This window comes from Pogona vitticeps, chromosome 3, assembly GCF_051106095.1.
Source record: "Pogona vitticeps strain Pit_001003342236 chromosome 3, PviZW2.1, whole genome shotgun sequence".
Classification (NCBI taxonomy): domain Eukaryota; kingdom Metazoa; phylum Chordata; class Lepidosauria; order Squamata; family Agamidae; genus Pogona; species Pogona vitticeps.
In genome coordinates, this window is record NC_135785.1 from 44,161,608 (window position 1) to 44,181,107 (window position 19,500).

Below are 19,500 nucleotides of genomic sequence, written 5' to 3' on the forward strand. Positions count from 1 at the left end.
TAAGATACCATTTTGCAAGGATACCTATTTGCCAGGAAGAACTCTCAGTGTATGACTACGCCAGCAGCAGGAAGTTAATCAAGCCTGATTGTTGACACCGAAATGGCTCCCGTCAATATGGTGAAGTGGCTTAATAAATGATTCACTTCTGGTTATTAGCAAATTAATCACTTTCCTTGCTTGGCAGAGAACAGGGGAAGTGAAAAAGAATCTGTGAGATGGAAAGGGAGGGCAAGGCAAGGAGAAGGGAGCAAGAAATTCTGATGGAGCTAAGTGGGGCTCATTGATCTAGTGAAATGGGGCAAGAGACACACACACACAGGCAAGTGCTGTCAGGGAAGATCAGTGTGTTGCACACATGCATATACAGATATTTACCTACTCCCTCAACTAATTTCTCCCCCACAAAAGCGTAAAAATTATGCACACTGTCTGGCTCTAGTAATGTTGGTAGTGGAGCCTGTGAGGGTCCCTTTGTCTTCGCCTCCCACAACCCCAATAAAACAGGAGACGCCTTAGTACCAAACAACTTGTCTTCATTTATTAACTGGGGAAAGGGTATAGAAGTGTCTATTAAGCTGGGGATAAACTTCTCCTGAGGGAGCAACGGCTCAATCAGGGGCACCCAATCTTCGTCAAACGGATTACTTGACTTTGAAGCCCATGGACCGGCCTGAACCCATGAGGGTTCTTCGGGTTCGAAGTCATCTGGATCTGGTATCAATAGTGGGGTGGCCTCTTCATACCCTGCATATCCCCAGGGTACATGATTCTCCGTCCTTGAGTCACCCCAGGGTCCTGGTAGCAACCCAGTTTCCTCAATTCCTCCAGATGCCATCGCCTCTTTTCTTCTCTCTCTTTCTCCACTCTCTTCTTCTCCTCAGCCAACTTACGTCGCCACTCCCTGGTCTCTCTTTCTCCCCAGTAAGAGGGGCGTACTACCATTTCTCTCCTTCTCTTCTCTTCAGCCCCCCTCCTAGTGAGACGCACCTGTTCCCACTGGCCGGTCCAAGGGTCTTGGATGGACACCCATTCCCATCCACCCTCGTCCACGTCACACTGGCTACTGACCTCCCCTGCCGCTCCCTCCTCTGGTTCCTTCCAACCTCTTCCCGCCCAAACCTGAGGAGTCTGGGTCCCTATACTTAACCCCTTCATGCCCCGTTCTAAATCAACGGTATCCACTGCCTGGTGTAACATCTGGGGTGGAAATGGCTTGGGTGCTGTCTGGGTGCCCACGGAGGCTCTAGGGCGAGATGGCACTCCCAACATCACCTCACGACCCAGGGAGCGGGTATCACACATCCCCCCCTCCAAGAGTGCCGTCCGCTCTTCCTCGCTGCGCGCCCATGGACCCTGCCGAGAAAAATAGTCAACATTAGTATGCTCTTTGCCTTTTCTGTATCTTACTTGAAAAGAGAACGGTTGTAAAGCTAAGTACCACCGAGTTAATCGTGGATTGGTTTCTTTCATTCGCTCCAACCACTGTAACGGGGCATGATCGGTGACCAAGTCAAAGGGAGCTCCTAATAAGTAATATTTAAGACTATGGGTAGCCCACTTGATGGCTAAAGCTTCCCTCTCGATGACAGCATATCTTTGTTCTCGGGGCGACAACTTACGACTCAAATACAACACCGGGTATTCCACCCCTTCTTTAACCTGTGATAAGACTGCCCCTATACCCCGATCCGATGCATCAGTAAAAAGGGTAAAGGGTATATCAAAATCAGGTGCAAACCTAACTGGTAATTCACAAATGATTTCTTTCAACGTTTCGAACGCTTTTTCTTGGGAAGGACCCCATATTACTTTCACCGGGGCCTTTTTCCTCTTTAAATCAGTTAGCGGAGCAGCTATGGAAGCAAAGTTTGGCACAAACTGGCGGTAATAACCTACCAGACCCAAAAATTGCTGAACTTCCTTCTTTGTCCTGGGTTGGTACCACTTAGATATTTTGGTCACTTTCTCCTCCTGGGGTTGGATTTCTCCTTGCCCGACTTTGTATCCCAGGTAATCTACTTTGGGCAGCCCTACCTTGCACTTCTTAGGATTAACAGTCAAACCTGCTTGGTGTAGCCTCTCCAGCACCCTCCTAAGGTGGGACAGATGTTCTTCCCAAGAGCTGCTAAAAATTATAATGTCGTCAATATAGGCGGCTGCACAATCTTGTAGGGGTTCCAACACCCGGTCCATTAATCGTTGGACAAACCCAGACCTACTGGGATCTGCCACACGTTAACTAAGCTGCCACCAACCATTCCCTATAAGAAGTCACACAGACCAGGGATGGATTTTCAAACAATTAAAAGAACAAGGTTTATTTAAATACAACACACAGGGAAAATAAAATAATCAGGTGAATAAGATAAAGTAACGTGGCTTATTCTCATTCATACATGCATACAGTTTGATTCACACAGAACCCTTAACTTGAAGCACAGACCCTGAACCTATCAGTTCTGGCTAACCAACAGACACCTGAACCTATCAGGTTGGTACTCTGACACACAGTAGTACCCTGTCTGACACACAGACTCCCACACCAGCTTCTTCTTCCCAGCTGCTGCTTCGTCACATCCCAGCGTCTCCCTTCACCACACACGCTCCACATATATATACAGTACAGCCCCTCCTCCTGATGTCCCGCCTTCCACTCCCCATAGGATGGAACTTTCCCTCCAAACCCATGACAGACAGGTAACATCAGTGCTGTATGTAACACCTCCCCTCTTTATAAGTTGTTTTGTAGGGGGAAAGCTAAGGTGCTTTTACCCAAAAAACAACCTGGATAAAACACACAACAACAGTTATACATACCATATCATACTTACTTAAACTTACATTCTAAGTTAACCATAGCAATTAGGCATTTAAACATTTACCATATACATTACATCAATTTACCTTTATTCATACAAACCAAATTCAAAAAACAGGTACATTTAACTTTGTGTCATCAATATATACACATAGTCCATGTTTCTTTCGCCGTCTTCATTCTTCAGGTCTTCTTGACAAGGCGTCAGCAACACAGTTCACTGACCCTCTGACCACCTTCACTTCAAAGTCATAGTCCTGTAGGTTTAAAGCCCACCTCATAAGTTTGCTATTGTGGGTTTTCATTGTCTTTAACCATTGCAGTGGTGAATGGTCAGTGCACAGAACAAAATGTCTTCCCCAGATGTAAGGCTTGGCCTTCTGGATCGCGTAGACTATGGCCAAACACTCCTTCTCCACGGTTGCCAAATGTCTCTCACCTTTTTGAAGTTTCCTACTCAGGTAGGACACTGGATGCTGGTCACCATTCTCATCCTCCTGGCACAGAACTGCTCCTACCCCGCTGTTAGACGCATCGGTGTAGATGATGAACTCCCTGTCGAAGTCTGGAGCACGCAGGACTGGGTAGTTGATGAGCGCCTGCTTCAACCTCTGGAACGCCTCCTCACAGTCGCTGGTCCACGGGATGCGGTCATCAGCCGTCTTCCTCGTCAGATCGGTCAGCGGAGCCGCAATCTCGCTAAACCTCGGGATGAACTTTCTGTAGTAGCCCACCAACCCAAGAAATGATTTGACTTTTTTCTTGGTGTTGGGTCTGGGCCAATCACGAACAGCTTCTATTTTGGCCTCCAGGGGTTTTATCACTCCTCCCCCTACCATGTGACCCAAGTATTTTATTTCTGGGCTACCCAGCTGACACTTGCTGGCCTTTACTGTTAGCCCTGCTGCACTTAACCTCTGCAGCACTAACTCCAGGTGTATCAGGTGATCTTCCCAGGTATTACTGAAGATCCCTATGTCGTCAATGTAGGCCACTGTAAAGTCACTGAGCCCTGCCAAGGTCTGGTCCATCAGCCTTTGGAATGTGGCTGGTGCATTTCTGAGACCAAAGCTCAGGACTCGAAACTCATAGAGACCAAAAGGGCTGCAAAAGGCCGTCTTTTCTTGATCCCTGGGATCAATTCTTAATTGCCAATATCCCTTTACCAGGTCCAATGATGAGATGAACCGACAACCCCCTATGGTTTCAATCAGGTTGTCTAGCCTGGGCATTGGGTAGGCATCAGGAGTGGTTACACGGTTTAATTTCCTGTAATCGACACAAAACCTAATGCTCCCATCAGGCTTGTCCACAAGGACTATCGGAGAGGACCAAGGACTAGAAGAGGGGACGATTATGTTCTCCCTAAGCATCTCGTCCAGCTCCTTCCGCACCTTGTCCCTATAGGGTCCCGTTACTCGGTATGGGGATACTGCCTGCGGGGGTGCATCCCCTGTGTGGATCCGATGCATCACTCCCTTCACTATCCCCGGCTTGTTGGAAAACACCTGTTGATATTTACTAAGCAGCATTTTTAGTTCTTGCTGCTGGTCTTGGGTGAGTGCAGGACTGATCTTTACCTCCTCTGGGTTGTATTTTACTTCCCCTCTACCCTCCCAGAAGGGTAATTCAGCTTCCTCACTCTCAGCTGCTTTTATCGCAAATAGAACCCTCTGTTCCCCTCTGTAGTAGGGTTTTAGGGCATTCGCATGAACCACCCTCCTTGCTTGGTTCTCCTCCTGCTCTATAAGGTAGTTCAGGTCTGACATCTTGGAAATGACCCTATATGGTCCTGCCCATTTGAGCTGCAGTTTATTCTCTCTGCAGGGCCTAAGCCAAAGCACTTCCTCCCCTGTGTCAAAGTGCCTCTCTCTAGCTTTGTGGTCATACCATGTTTTCTGTCTGACCTTCTGAGCTTGCAGGTTTTCTGCTGCCAGCTCTAGATTTCTCTTTAGGTCATTCATCAAGGTGTCTATGTACGTCACAACGTCTTGTGGGTCATCCTGGGTGATCTGCTCCCAATTTTGTTTGATCAAATCAAGGGGCCCTTTCACCCTTCTCCCAAATAAAAGTTCAAATGGACTGAACCCGGTACTGGCTTGTGGCACTGATCGATAAGCAAACAAAAGGGATTGCAGCTTCTGGTCCCAATTGTTTGGATTCTCTGCCAAGTAAGCCCTAATCATGCGCATTAAAGTCCCATTGAACTTCTCAGTTAACCCATTACTTTCAGGATGATAGGCAGTGGTTTCCTTGTGCTTAATTCCACAGATTTGCCATAAGCGTTTCATGAGCTTTGATGTGAACGATGCGCCCAAATCTGTGATTATTTCTGAGGCAAATCCCATCCTGGACATATACCCCACCAAGGCATCTGCCACTGTGTTAGTTTCAATGTTAGTCAAGGGTATGGCTTCAGGGTATCTCGTGGCATGGTCCACAATGGTGAGAATGAACCTGTTCCCCCTCTTTGTGGCCTTGGGCAAAGGTCCCACAATATCCACCCCTATGCATTTGAACGGAGTGTCAATCACAGGCAAAGGGCACAACTTTGCTTTGGTCCTATCGCGGCTATTCCCCTGCCTTTGACACACATCACATTGTTTACAGAACTCCCTGATCTGCTTCCCTATGTCAGGCCAGTAAAAATTCTGTGTGATTCTCTGCTGTGTTTTGTTCACCCCTAAGTGTGCAGCAAACATGTCAGAGTGCCCCCTTTGTAAGATCATGGGGCGATACTTTTCAGGTACCACTAGCTGACTTCTGATCCCATCTCCCCCTTTTGAGATATTCCTCAGGGTTTCTCTATATAAAATCCCCTTTTTCTCTAGAAATCTCACTGGGGTTTCAGGTGTTAGCTGGGCGTCAGTCACCTGTTCAAAACACTTTTGGAGAGTGGCGTCTGCCTTTTGCTCTTGTCCAAATCTGCTGTCTGTGGTTAAGGTTTCCACCACAGCTTCTGAACTCCCCTCTGCTTCCGTCTCTGGCTCATCATTACCCCCCTGAACTGTCCCCGTGGTGGCTTGTGAACGTGTAATCACTAGCACCCTTTTCACATGCTCAGCCAGGTCATTTCCCACGAGCACGGCTGCTGGCAGAGTCGATGAAATTGCTAGCCGCCAAACTCCCCTCCAGCCATGAAAGTTGACAGGTACCTCCGCGACTGGCAGTGAGATTATCTGCCCCTCAATCCCTGCCACCTTCATGCTCTCATTTGGGATTATAAACTCCCTAGGAATAATATCTGGATGGCACAGGGTCACCTGAGAACAAGTGTCCCGCAGCCCCCGATACTGACGGTCAAGTATTCCTACGTCCACCCCTGCTGTCTCAAACAACTGAGAATCTGTTCTCACGAGCAAGCATCGCTTGACCTCTACAAGAGGACCATTTTCCTCAGCCTGATCAGCAGATGTAGCTGTTCCAGATTGAGTCGCCATGGCAACAGGCTCCCTCAGTGACAATGAGCCTTGCTCTCTCTGGACACAGAACACAGCTTTTGGCTTGGTTCCACTAGAATCCTGAGGCACAATTCCTTTTAGCTGCTTTAATTTCTCACACTCTGAGATTAGATGGCCCTTTCCCTGACAGAAATAACATTTTCTGGTGTATTTTGATTCTCTCTCATCTTGTTTTGGTTTTCCCTCCAAAATCTGAGGTCTTGGTTTCATGTCTGAGGGCTTCCCTTCACCATGGGCCCCTCCCCCTTGCTGGCTTTTCCCTGGTCCCTGAGAGTACTTGCTGTAGGTTTCTTTGGGTTTACCTACAGATTTCCCCTCACCCAAGGGCTTTCTTATTTGCGAAATAAAATCTGCGATCTCGGCAGCTTCCACCACAGATTTTGGTTTCCTTTCCCTCACCTGGAATTTCAATTCCCCATGCAGGACTGAATAGAACTGTTCCAGCGCTATCAAATCTTTAAGCTGTTGAAAGGTCTCTGTCCCCTCCTGCGATAGCCATTTCTCAAGCAGCCTCACCAATTGGGCCCCCACTTGGGTAAAAGTCTGCTCTGGTTTTTTGGTGAGGGATCTGAATCTTTGTCTCAGCTGTTCCGCATTTATCCCATGTCTTGCAAACACCAGTTTTTTAAACTCTGCAAAATCTTTCATCAGTTCCTCAGGCATCTCGGCATAGACCTCAGCCAGGCTACCACTGATTAAAGATCGCATGATGGTCATCTTCTCAGTTTCCCTCACTGAGAAGTCCACAAACGCTCTTTCCACTAAGGAAAAGAACACCTCAGGACAATCTCCCTTGTGGTACACAGGGAATTTCTTCAGGTCAGCTTTAGACAATTGGCCTCCCTCAGAATCCCTATTGTTATTATTGTTCTGGTTCATCAGTTCCAATTTTCTTAATTCAAACGCCATTTTCTCTCTCTCCAATGCCAATTCAAATTGTCTCTGTTTCTCCCTTTCCTCCCTTCTTTCTCTCTCTAATCTTTCCTCCATTTCCCTCACCCTCAGTTCATGCTGTTGGGCTAGGAGCAATTTTCTGAGTTCTGGGTTCTGCTCTCCTGTGCTGTCACCCTGCACTGAGCCAAATTCATCCTCAGAACCTTGGTCAACCTGGGGGTCTTTCACTTCACCCATTTCTGCCATCTGGCTTCGAGTCAAGGGCATAATCCCCCCTCAGAACAGGCTGCTTTAAAAAGTCAAGCCTCAAAATAAAACGACCACTTTTTTTTTCTTTTGCCTCAGAAGCAGCTTTCCCTATAGAATGCTGCTGTCCTTCAGCACTTAACTTGCAACTGTTGCGAGCCAGAGTCTACCCCCCTCTGCTAGGCCTCTCAGCAGGCAGGCTAAATCACTGCTACTTTACACAGTTTTGCCTCAGCTTTTTTCCCGCCAAAACCAGGCCGCCTCAGAGCACCCTAATCTAGTCTCCTCAGTTGGCACGTTCTTCCACTAGTGCACCCCCCCCGTGAGGTACACCTAGAAGATTACCTACGCGCCTCAGATTGTCCCTGACTAGACCCCCCTTGCTCTGGGCACACTTGCCAAGGCTTTGCTGGACCACTGGACAACTGGACCAGTCGTATCCCACACGCTGGACACCAATCAATGTGACAAACCCAGACCTACTGGGATCTGCCACACGTTAACTAAGCTGCCACCAACCATTCCCTATAAGAAGTCACACAGACCAGGGATGGATTTTCAAACAATTAAAAGAACAAGGTTTATTTAAATACAACACACAGGGAAAATAAAATAATCAGGTGAATAAGATAAAGTAACGTGGCTTATTCTCATTCATACATGCATACAGTTTGATTCACACAGAACCCTTAACTTGAAGCACAGACCCTGAACCTATCAGTTCTGGCTAACCAACAGACACCTGAACCTATCAGGTTGGTACTCTGACACACAGTAGTACCCTGTCTGACACACAGACTCCCACACCAGCTTCTTCTTCCCAGCTGCTGCTTCGTCACATCCCAGCGTCTCCCTTCACCACACACGCTCCACATATATATACAGTACAGCCCCTCCTCCTGATGTCCCGCCTTCCACTCCCCATAGGATGGAACTTTCCCTCCAAACCCATGACAGACAGGTAACATCAGTGCTGTATGTAACAGGTACCACTTAGATATTTTGGTCACTTTCTCCTCCTGGGGTTGGATTTCTCCTTGCCCGACTTTGTATCCCAGGTAATCTACTTTGGGCAGCCCTACCTTGCACTTCTTAGGATTAACAGTCAAACCTGCTTGGTGTAGCCTCTCCAGCACCCTCCTAAGGTGGGACAGATGTTCTTCCCAAGAGCTGCTAAAAATTATAATGTCGTCAATATAGGCGGCTGCACAATCTTGTAGGGGTTCCAACACCCGGTCCATTAATCGTTGGAACGTCGCAGCTGCCCCATGCAGCCCAAACGGCATCTTTTTGAATTGAAATAAACCCTTAGGGGTACAGAATGCCGTTTTCTCCTTATCTTGGGGCCTTAATGGGATCTGCCAATATCCCTTTGTTAATTCGATTGAACTGAGATATTTAGCCCCCTGCAGCTTATCTAACAAGTCCCCTACCTTTGGCATAGGGTAAGCATCGAACCTTGATATGGCATTAACCTTTCTGAAGTCAATACAGAACCTGAGAGACCCATCAGGTTTAGGAACCATTACTGGGAAGCTTCTCCAAGGCCCATTGGATGGTTCTATGACCCCCAGTTTAAGCATTTCCTCTACTTCTTGGTTAATAACCCCCGTTATATGTCAGGGCCAAGACCTTCCACTAACTCTCACAATGTTACCAGGGGGTGTTTCTATACTGTGTTCCACCAACTGGGTACACCCGGGTATTGGAGAGAATACTTGGGTAAAGTCTTCCTTCAACTGCCCCGCTTGTTGTTTTTGTTCCTCTGACAAGAGGTCTCCTACAACTATGTCTCCTCCCGAGGTCAGGTCTTCTCTTTCGGGACCCAACTCGTCATCGACCTCTGTCCCGAACAACACTTCTCTATCTATCCATTCTTTTAACAAATTCACGTGGAACACTTGGGTCTTCTTTTTTCTATCCGGGGTCTCTATTTCATAATCTACTTCATTTATTTTCCTCAGCACTTTGTAAGGCCCATGCCACTTACCAAGAACTTGGAAGTGTCTGTGGGTAATAGTACTAATACCTTTTGCTGAGGTTCAAAACTCCTCGGGCGAACCTTTTTATTATAGTAGCCCTTTTGTCTAGCCTGCGTTTGTCCTAGATTCTCTTTAGCCATCTCCCACGCCAATTGTAAACTAGTCCTCATTTCAACTATCTGCTGTAGCGCACCCTTGGAATGATCTTCCCCTTCTTCCCATTTTTCTCTTATTAAATCAAGTACCCCCCTGGGTCTTCGGCCATACAATAATTCAAAGGGGGAGAAACCCGTGGAGGCTTGAGGGGCTTCCCTAATCGCAAACATCAATGGGGCGAGGAAGGTATGCCACATCTTGGGTTTTTCCATTGACAACTTTCTGAGCATACCCTTCAAGGTCCGGTTAAACCTTTCGACTAGCCCATTGGCTTGAGGATGATAGACAGAGGTTCTCAAAGGTTTAACCCCTAACAGGTCCCACATCTGCTTGAATGTCAGGCTCATAAGATTAGAGCCTTGATCTGTTAACACCTCTTTTGGAAAGCCCACTCGGGAGAACATCTCTAATAACTTTTTAGCCAATACTTTAGCTGTGGTGGACCTCAGGGGCACTGCCTCTGGATACCGGGTGGCATAATCAATGATTACTAGTATATACTGATGCCCCCCCACTGATTTGGTTAGCGGTCCCACAATGTCCAGAGCAATTCTGTCGAATGGTCTATCTACCAGAGGCATGGGTATGAGCTCTGCCCCCGGTCCTGACTTAGGTTGAGTCATCTGGCACTTAGCACAGGACCGACAGAACTCTTCCACATCGTGGGCCATCCCTGGCCACCAAAACCGCTGTTTTACTCTATCCAAAGTCTTTTGTGCAGCTAGATGTCCCGCCACTGGTAAGTCATGAGCCCAATGCATTACCCAAAACTGCAGGCCTTCTGGAATTACCAGCTGGGATTCTTCTTTGTTGGACGCCTTGTTTACGTGATACAGCAAGCCTCCCCTCAACTCAAATCCTTGCACCCCTTCCGGGGTAGTCCCTTCTGCCAGCGCTTGCTGTAAACAGTTGTTAAGTCCTGCATCATCTTGTTGGAGGCTTCGTATCTGATCTCTAGACAAATTCATAACTTCTAACTCCCTGGCCTCAGTTTCTTCTTGGGCCCAGCCTATTTCCCCAGGCTCCTTAGCTAAATTGCTCAGTCCAGGCCAGTCTCTCCCTAGCAGCATTTCACGGGTCATACCGGGAACTATCCCCACTTCCATGTCTCTTTTAAGGCCGTCTACCTCGACCTCGGCCATAGTAGTCACATACTCTTTCACATCCCCGTGAATGCAACGGATTACAGCAATCTCAGGCAAACGTTCTCCCTCTAGCTCTTTTACCAGCGTTTTGCTGCATCCGGTATCCACTAAAGCCTTCTTAGTTTGTCCATTAACTCTCACCTCCACTACCCAACCCGAGTGGCTCTCCTCACCCACCTTGGTCATCCCGGTACAAGCCTCAGCCCACGCACACTCCGTAACGGGGCAATACTTCTGGATGTGGCCGAACTGGCCGCATCCGAAGCAAACGGTCATCTTCTCCTTTCCCAGGTTCCAGGTCGCCGCTTGTTTGGAGGCCGCTGGGTCGTTCGTTACTGTTGGCCTAGGTACCCGCGTTCCTACCTGGTTCGCATACTCGATTCAGTCGGGTCTGTTCTTTTTGGCCCCCGTCTGTGTTGCTCCGCGAAAGTCCACTTGCCCGCTTGCCTCCGCCATTTTCTCCCTCTGCTTAGTTTCTTCTCCTTGTGACGCACTTCGAATTTGCCACGTGTCCTCAGCTTCTAGGTAGTCTTCCAACAGCGTCACAGCGCCCTCTAGGCTGGAGGGTTTGTTCTTGATGACCCAATTCCGAGCCCCGCTGTTTAGCGTCGAGATTAACTGTTCCATAATCACAATTTCTAAGACTTGTTCCGCTGTCTTGCCCTTTGGTTGTATCCACCTCGTGGCATTGAACCTTAGTTTTTGGGCTAGTGTCCTGGGGTGCAGCCTGGGTTTCAACTTTAATCCCCGAAATTTCCTCCGGTAGGCCTCCTCGTTTAAGTTGAGGGTGTTCAAAATGGCAGTCCGTACCACGTCGTAATCTCCCGCTTCTTCTGGGTCTAGGGTATCTACTATTTCTTGGGGTAATCCGGTGAGATATGGGGTCAATATGAGTGCCCACTGATCTTTCGGCCAATGCGCTGAGGTGGCAATCCTCTTGAATGTGTGTAAGAGTGCTGCTGGGTCATCCTGAGGGCCCATTTTCTGTAACTTAACCGGGGGCCGCGTCGGTATGGGTTGTTTCTGCCCGGCGCTCTCTGAGGGCTGGTTTACCTGAGGGGATTTCAGCTGTTCAATTATCATCCATTGCTGATCGGCTAGCTGTTTTAACAAGACCTCCTGCCCTTCAGTTATCCGTTGCATCCATTTCTCCGCGTCTGTGGGTTGCGGGGGAGGCCCCACGTTCTGGGCGCCAATATGTGAGGGTCCCTTTGTCTTCGCCTCCCCCAACCCCAATAAAACAGGAGACGCCTTAGTACCAAACAACTTGTCTTCATTTATTAACTGGGGAAAGGGTATAGAAGTGTCTATTAAGCTGGGGATAAACTTCTCCTGAGGGAGCAACGGCTCAATCAGGGGCACCCAATTTTCGTCAAACGGATTACTTGACTTCGAAGCCCATGGACCAGCCTGAACCCATGAGGGTTCTTCGGGTTCGAAGTCATCTGGATCTGGTATCAATAGTGGGGTGGCCTCTTCATACTCTGCATATCCCCAGGGTACATGGTTCTCCGTCCTTGAGTCGCCCCAGGGTCCTGGTAGCAACCCAGTTTCCTCAATTCCTCCAGATGCCATCGCCTCTTTTCTTCTCTCTCTTTCTCCACTCTCTTCTTCTCCTCAGCCAACTTACGTCGCCGCTCCCTGGTCTCTCTTTCTCCCCAGTAAGAGGGGCATACTACCATTTCTCTCCTTCTCTTCTCTTCAGCTTCCCTCCTAGTGAGACGCACCTGTTCCCACTGGCCGGTCCAAGGGTCTTGGATGGACATCCATTCCCATCCACCCTCGTCCACGTCACACTGGCTACTGACCTCCCCTGCCGCTCCCTCCTCTGGTTCCTTCCAACCTCTTCCCGCCCAAACCTGAGGAGTCTGGGTCCCTATACTTAACCCCTTCATGCCCCGTTCTAAATCAACGGTATCCACTGCCTGATGTAACATTTGGGGTGGAAATGGCTTGGGTGCTGTCTGGTTGCCCACAGAGGCTCTAGGGCGAGACGGCACTCCCAACATCACCTCACGACCCGGGGAGCGGGTATCACAGAGCCCCCTGCAGGGGCAGGATTGCAAGTGATGGAAGGTCACTTGCTTGGATGTCATCTGTCAAAGCAAGGTGGTTGGAAGGAGAGAGGGAGGTGGAAGAGAGAGGTAGAGAAATATACGGAGAAGACAATAGAGTGGGGATCACACACTGTGTGTATGTTTATGTGAGATGGAAACGGGGAAGACAAGGAGGAGGGAGCAAGTGATTCAGAGAGAGCTAAGCAGTGCCCATTGATCCAGTGAAAGGGGCCAAGACAGACATATACACACTGTTACTGCTACAGGGGAGCTCTGCATTGAAGAGATACATGTATAAATGCACTTCCGTGCACATATTTCCCTGCTCCCTCACCCTATTCTCCCTCAAAAGCTGTAAAATGATGCACACTCTAGTGACCAAATCCCACATGTCCCTGCAACGTGGATGAGTGTGTGTGTTGTGTGTGCATTTGTGCACATCTCCCCAAAATTTGTAAGTGAAGAAAGCAGACCAGGATTGGATGGAGGGAAAAGAGAGATCTGTTTGACTTCCACTGCCCCACCTTCATGTGTAGGAAGAACACACAGACACACACATACAATCCCACATTGGAACAAGCTAGGCAATCACACAGGAGGAAAACTGTCTTTATTTGGACCAATCCTAATTGTTCCAAATAAACAGTAGGCTCCAACCCCATTAGGGACAGGTGGGAGCACTCTAACAAGAATGCTGCACAGTCAACATTTTTTTAGAGTTCTCCCAGCTGTTGCTGCTGGGGCTATCTAGTGGGCTAAACGTCCTTGTAGACAACCTCTCACTTGACATTTCCTCTATCCATTGTTATCATAAGAACAAACAGAGAAAAGTGGCTGTTAGGTTTGTGGTTATTTCAGAGGCCATTGCCAAGCACAATGAGAACAAATGCTACCAGCTAATACTAGCTGGCTTCTCAAACTCTAGCTTTGGGTGCAAAACCAACAAGGGCAGTTCTTATTTACCATTATTCAGACAAATAAGGTGTGTACAAGAACACTGTACAACCATATCCATGAAGGTGGGCTGAGAAAAGCAAATATTCTGGAATCACAGGAAATAAACTACTGAAGAATTAAAGATAAGCAAGATGTCCAAAACAAACACTTTCATTATTATGACAGTAATCAAATTTGTGATAAGCATATTTTCTTTAAGGAAAGCTTTAAGAAGGGAGCCTTGTTTCATCTGTCCTTGAGTCTCTTTAAAGTCAGTTGAAATGATCTTTGAAATATGGAGAAATATGAGTATCTTCACTTCCACACATTCACTTCACACTTGCTTACTCTACATAGATGCTAATTCAGAGCCAAAATACCTGTACAGGTAATTCTAGCCTACTTATTGGTACTTCCCCATGTCAGTCTGGTCCAATCTGGTGGTCTCATGATGTACTGGTTGATTCTGATGGAAGCTGGATCCTAGAGCATTCAGAAAGAACCAAGTTGGGAAGGCTCCCATATTTCTGCTACATCCAACTGTTTCATACAGATGCAAGGACAAAGATGAACCTTAAAATTTGATTTTGGGAGCCAGAACTTCTCAATATATTTGCGTGTCACTGTTGCTTTAAACCTGGTTGTGTGGACTGTCAGGTCTGTGTCTGTGTATGTGTACGGATATGCATTCACATAGATATTTCTCTGTACTTCTGCTATACTTCTTGGTTCCTGCATTAGGTAAAGTGGAGTTATGTTTCTGCAGGATTGACATCAGAATCTGGTGTCCTAGTCCCAAACAGTGGCAGGGTCAACAAAAGATGCCTGCTTTAGCCCTTGATTTGTTTTTTAAAAACTTAACATTCTAAACAATGCTGATGGGTTTCTTCTGTCTAAGTAATTTAGCATGACTCCTAGAGCATGGTGAGAAATGTAAATGAATGGTAAACAGAGTGATTTCTGTTTCAGACAAATAATTCAGAGTGAGATGGAGAAACTGACAGAGGAGTGAGCTTATTTTGTGGTCACACCTGACCTTGAGCCTTGTTCCCCTACCCACATGCTATAACAAAACAGACTGTGGCCGCTTTGTTTCTCCTTTACACATATACCTTACTTACGTGATGATTGCTCCATTTCTAGGCTGCGATGTCTCACAGAGTACAACAGCACTGAAGTTAATCTTCTTAATGTTAGTCTATTGGTAGCTAACTGTGAAATCTCTACATGCAGCACAAGACCTTTCTGTGTGACATTCTCATTCCCTGAGAGTTTGCTCACCCAGGAACTGCTCATGAGCCCCGAATGATTCTTTCTCGTCTCCTCATTGTTGCCCCAGGTTACTTCACATGCTTGACTGCAAGAGACTCTCTGACAGTATATGCTGGTTTGCTTTGTGTTTATCTATGAACAACCACCTGGTGCCATTAATTTGCACCTCCTTGTTTCGTTGAAGTGATGGATTTTGCTGCGGGCAATGAACTGCAGCATAACAACCCTGCTAGACATTTGGCACAGGGAGTTGGAATAAATCCTAAATCTTGTTTGAATTGCCAAAAAAACTTCAAGTGGGGCTTATTTAAAGCTGTGGATTTAGAAGAATTGCAGGCTTTAAGGCCTATGGTACTGTGGAGGGTGTACATAAGAAGGACACCCCTCTCAGGAAATCAGATGCCTCTGGATTTCACGGGATAAGTGCTGGATGTTGTCAGCATATGTAATAAAATGTATCATAACTTTCAAGTTATCCCTATTAAGTTTGAGACCTGTATGGACAGAGGATTGCAGTTGCCTTTTACAGACAAGACAAACCTCTGAGAAAGTGAAGTACATGATTATGAAACAAGCAATACTATTCTGCATTCATGTCAGAAGCTGTCTCAGGATGCTGACAGGATGCTGTCATTGTCCAGAGGATGCCTAAAAAGAGCCCCTCTGGCACAGTGGTTAAATTGCAGTACTTGAGTCAAGCTTCTGGTCATGACCTGAGTTCAATCCCAATGGGTTAGGGTAGTAAACTCAGGGTTAACTCAGCCTCCCATCTTTCCAAGGTTGGCAAAATGAGTACCTAGCTTGCTGGGAGAGGGCCCAAAGTGCTGTTTGCATAATTATTTTGTAAACCACCCAGAGAGTGCTCCAATCACTATGGAATGGTATATAAATTGAAACAAACAACAAATATGTTCACAGCCCTCACATTTTTGGGGGAAGGCTTCTTCCATGTCCTCCATTACAGTAGATCTATGACTGGCTGATTCTGTATGTGTAAGATTTTTTAAATTTTTTTTATTTTTATTTTTGCATACCTGTAAGGCAGGGGTGAGAAAAATGTGGCTCACCAAATGTTGAACTCCATTTTCCATCTGTCCCATAGAGAAAAGTCAATGGCCATTGACTATAAGATCTCTAATCCAATGACATCTGGAGTGCCACTGATTTGCAAAGAAACAAAAGGTACAATCAGAAATGTTGTTATTGTTAATGAGGGCAAACAATAGTGGGCTAGATTGACCAGTAATTCACTGGTGCATCTCACTGAGTATCATCAACTAGATTCTACTGTGAAATACTGTATGTGTAATGGAAACTGCATGAGCAGTTTGTACAATTTTCTGCTTGTCTGTTGTACAGCTGAGTACCTGACTTGGGTATGTCTGAGTGTGCAACAGATGGCTAGAAAGATCAAATATACCAGTAATTCAATTTTGGATTTGTGTTGCACAAATAGGATTCTGGGCATTCTAAAATTTACTTTCACAGGTAGTTCATGGACTGCATGGGATATGTATCTGTGTAACCCCAAAATGTCACTGTCCTTCTTTCCTAGGCACAGGCTTCCTGTGGGTAGACTGATGTGTTCAACCCAATAAAATGTTAATAAAGCTGTCTTCCCAGTGGCTTGAAAGGCGTTATAATCCTCCCTGGGTCTTGAGCCATTGTTGTTGTTTAGTCATTTAGTCGTGTCTGACTCTTCGTGACCCCATGGACCAGAGCACGCCAGGCCCTCCTGTTTTCCACTGCCTCCCGGAGTTGGGTCAAATTCATGTTGGTAGCTTCGATGACACTGTCCAACCATCTCGTCCTCTGTCGTCCCCTTCTCCTCTTGCCTTCACACTTTCCCAACATCAGGGTCTTTTCCAGGGAATCTTCTCTTCTCAGGAGATGGCCAAAGTATTGAAGCCTCAGCTTCAGGATCTGGCCTTCCAGTGAGCACTCAGGGTTGATTTCCTTCAGAATGGATAGGTATGATCATAGTTTATTTCCTTCAGAATGGATAGGTTTGAACTCGAGCCATTACCACACACTTATTTTATTTAATCTGTTTGGATGTTTTATCAGATTATTAAGAACAAGTAAATAAACCTTGCCGCCAAAATGACTGTTTGCTGTTTACTTTTTGAAACAGGTCTTACAAGTTTGAGATACTGGGTTTGAGGGATTCTTTAAGTCTTATTAGGACTAACAGGTGAACGCTAACTTAAATGCATTTAAACAAAAGAACAAGAACCAGACAAAGTACAAAAGTCTTACAACTCCTGTAAGATTAACAGATTCATTTTGACATGAATACTCATAGAGCCTTGGGCAAGCTGCACATTCCGAAAAAGAAGGGAATAGTAAACCACTCTGAGTATTCTATACTCTGAAAACCCTGAAAAGGGTCGCCATAAATCAGAATTGACAGCACATGATGATGATAATGATTTATTCACACATCAGAGTTCAGTTCCTGAGACACATGGACTATAATTCAGGAACACTTGTGGTGAAACAAGTCTGGTAGTTCTTAGAAGTGCATGTGGCCATGTTGCTATCCTGCAGAGCTGTTAACTAACCTTTTTTTTCCCACTGGGGCAAGTGGCTTCATCTCTCAGCTATTGGCCCTCTGAGGCATGGGCATGAGCCCCTTTGAAAAAGCAGGATGAGAATGTGTTGTCTCCTCTAGAAGAAAAGAGGTTTAGGCTTTTTTAAAAGGGGAGGAAAAGATGAGGGGGAAGAAACATGAATAGTTTCCTAACATTCGTTGGTAGACTCATCTCTAGGTTTCGGTGCCCTCTAAAATTTGGTGCCCTGGGACAAAAGCTCCAGTTGCTTCACTCTAGTTATCATCTTACTACGGCCTGTGTGACTATGGTTGCAGTGTGCATCATACTGCTTTTTGCATACTTTTATAATTGCTTTATAGAAGTGTTACTCATCACTTTATATACTTTAAAGAGTGGATGTTATTCTATCCTATTGCTTCAGGACAGGACAAATCCTCTTGCAATGAAAACAATATTGTAAATGCCACCCAAGATAACTTCCTGTGGTACAGGAATGACCGACCATTTTGTGGAGCTGATGCATTTTGAAAAACTACGTTAAATTTAGAAGGGTGCGTTCTTCTGGTGGAAGGCAGTATATCTGTCCTTATACTTTAGCGCTGCAAATAACAGTTTTCCTATTCCCTCCACTAAATATGAATTCAATTCAATTCTTCAAAACAACCCTCTCCATTTTATGAATGTGCTTCTGTATTCATGATGCAAAACACCAAAAATGGCCTAATATTGCTGCACAATATTGTGCCTACATTGTTAGTAGGAAAATGGATGCTAAACTTTACATAGCAAAGGTCAGCCTGAATGTTGACAACACCCATGTCAGCAGTGAAGATGGTTTACAGGATGCCCTTTTGTACTCACTACTATTTCTTCTAGGCATTTGTGGTTCCAAGCAATAGATACCTAGAGAACTTGTTGAAAAATAGCTCTAATAGCTGCTTTGTGTTTGGGTGAGAAGTGGCTAACTGATGAAATATTAGTCAAGTTCTGGGATTTTCCCTTTCTTGGTGCCTCTTTGTAGAGTGAGCACAAGATATTACACTGTAGACCCTCTCAAATGCTGTCCAACCTTTAGGCTGCACTTTGCTATATAAAATATGTCATCTTTTTTCCTGCTGGCAATGCGGGCATGATATTGTGCATCAGTATTGGGCATTTCCTGGCATTTTGAACTATAGATACGAAAGCACATTCATAATCAGAAATTATTTTAAAGAATTAAATTTCCTGGCTTTTTAAAACAGAAGTTTAAGTATACATGAACTACACATAAATTCCAACAGCAACTTTCCTCATGTGGAATTGCTCAGTGCTAGAGGTTCCAAGAAGGTGAGCACATGATGTGTAATATGGTTGCTGGGGAAGGGAAAACCAAGAACAACTGGGGTGTGATTGCTTTTTCTCTGTCCAAATATTTTGAAAAGCTGTTTTGTGTTTAATGAAATGGTGAAAGAAGGGTATTAGTGAGCACAGCACATACAACAAAAATTATATATACACACCCTTTAATCTCTCAGGTAAACTAACGTTGCTATGCCTGCTCTGTAGAAAGTAGATTAGAAAGGTATCCAATTTCCAAGCCCTTGCTCTATGAACATGCATGTTTTCCAAAAGATGCCCCCTTGTCTTTGGAAATAAAAAAAGAGCAGAGCTGGGAGTTAGGAAAGATTATATCTCTTGGAACCAAGGTCAAAATTGTCCATACTATGTAAAAGACAGACAGTGAAGAAAGCCAAGGGGATGGGTGGGTGGGGAATCACATCATTTGAAAAGTGGTGTTGGAGGTGAGTATTACAGATACCACAGTCAGCCAGAAAGGCAGAAAAGGAGGTGCTCAGTCAAATCAAGTCTGAACTCTCACTAGAGCAAAAATGAGTAAACTGAGCCTATACTACTATTCACATATAATGAAAACACAGAACTGATCAGAAAAGACAACATTGTTAGGAAAAATGATGTGCAGGGCAGTAGAAAA

The 19,500-nt window shown here is 45.8% G+C and overlaps 1 protein-coding gene across 1 annotated transcript in view; it reads right to left on the reverse strand.

Moving 5' to 3' along the window:
* Positions 1-2,367: 2,367 nt before the first annotated feature.
* The window catches only part of LOC144587851 (uncharacterized), a 462,829-nt gene continuing 445,696 nt past the window's right edge, over positions 2,368-19,500 (reverse strand). Inside the window, exon 2 of the mRNA XM_078389270.1 lies at positions 2,368-7,509. Coding sequence (XP_078245396.1) covers positions 2,998-7,443 — 4,446 coding nt within the window. The 5' untranslated portion in view covers positions 7,444-7,509 and the 3' untranslated portion in view covers positions 2,368-2,997. The remainder of the gene's footprint in view (positions 7,510-19,500) is intronic.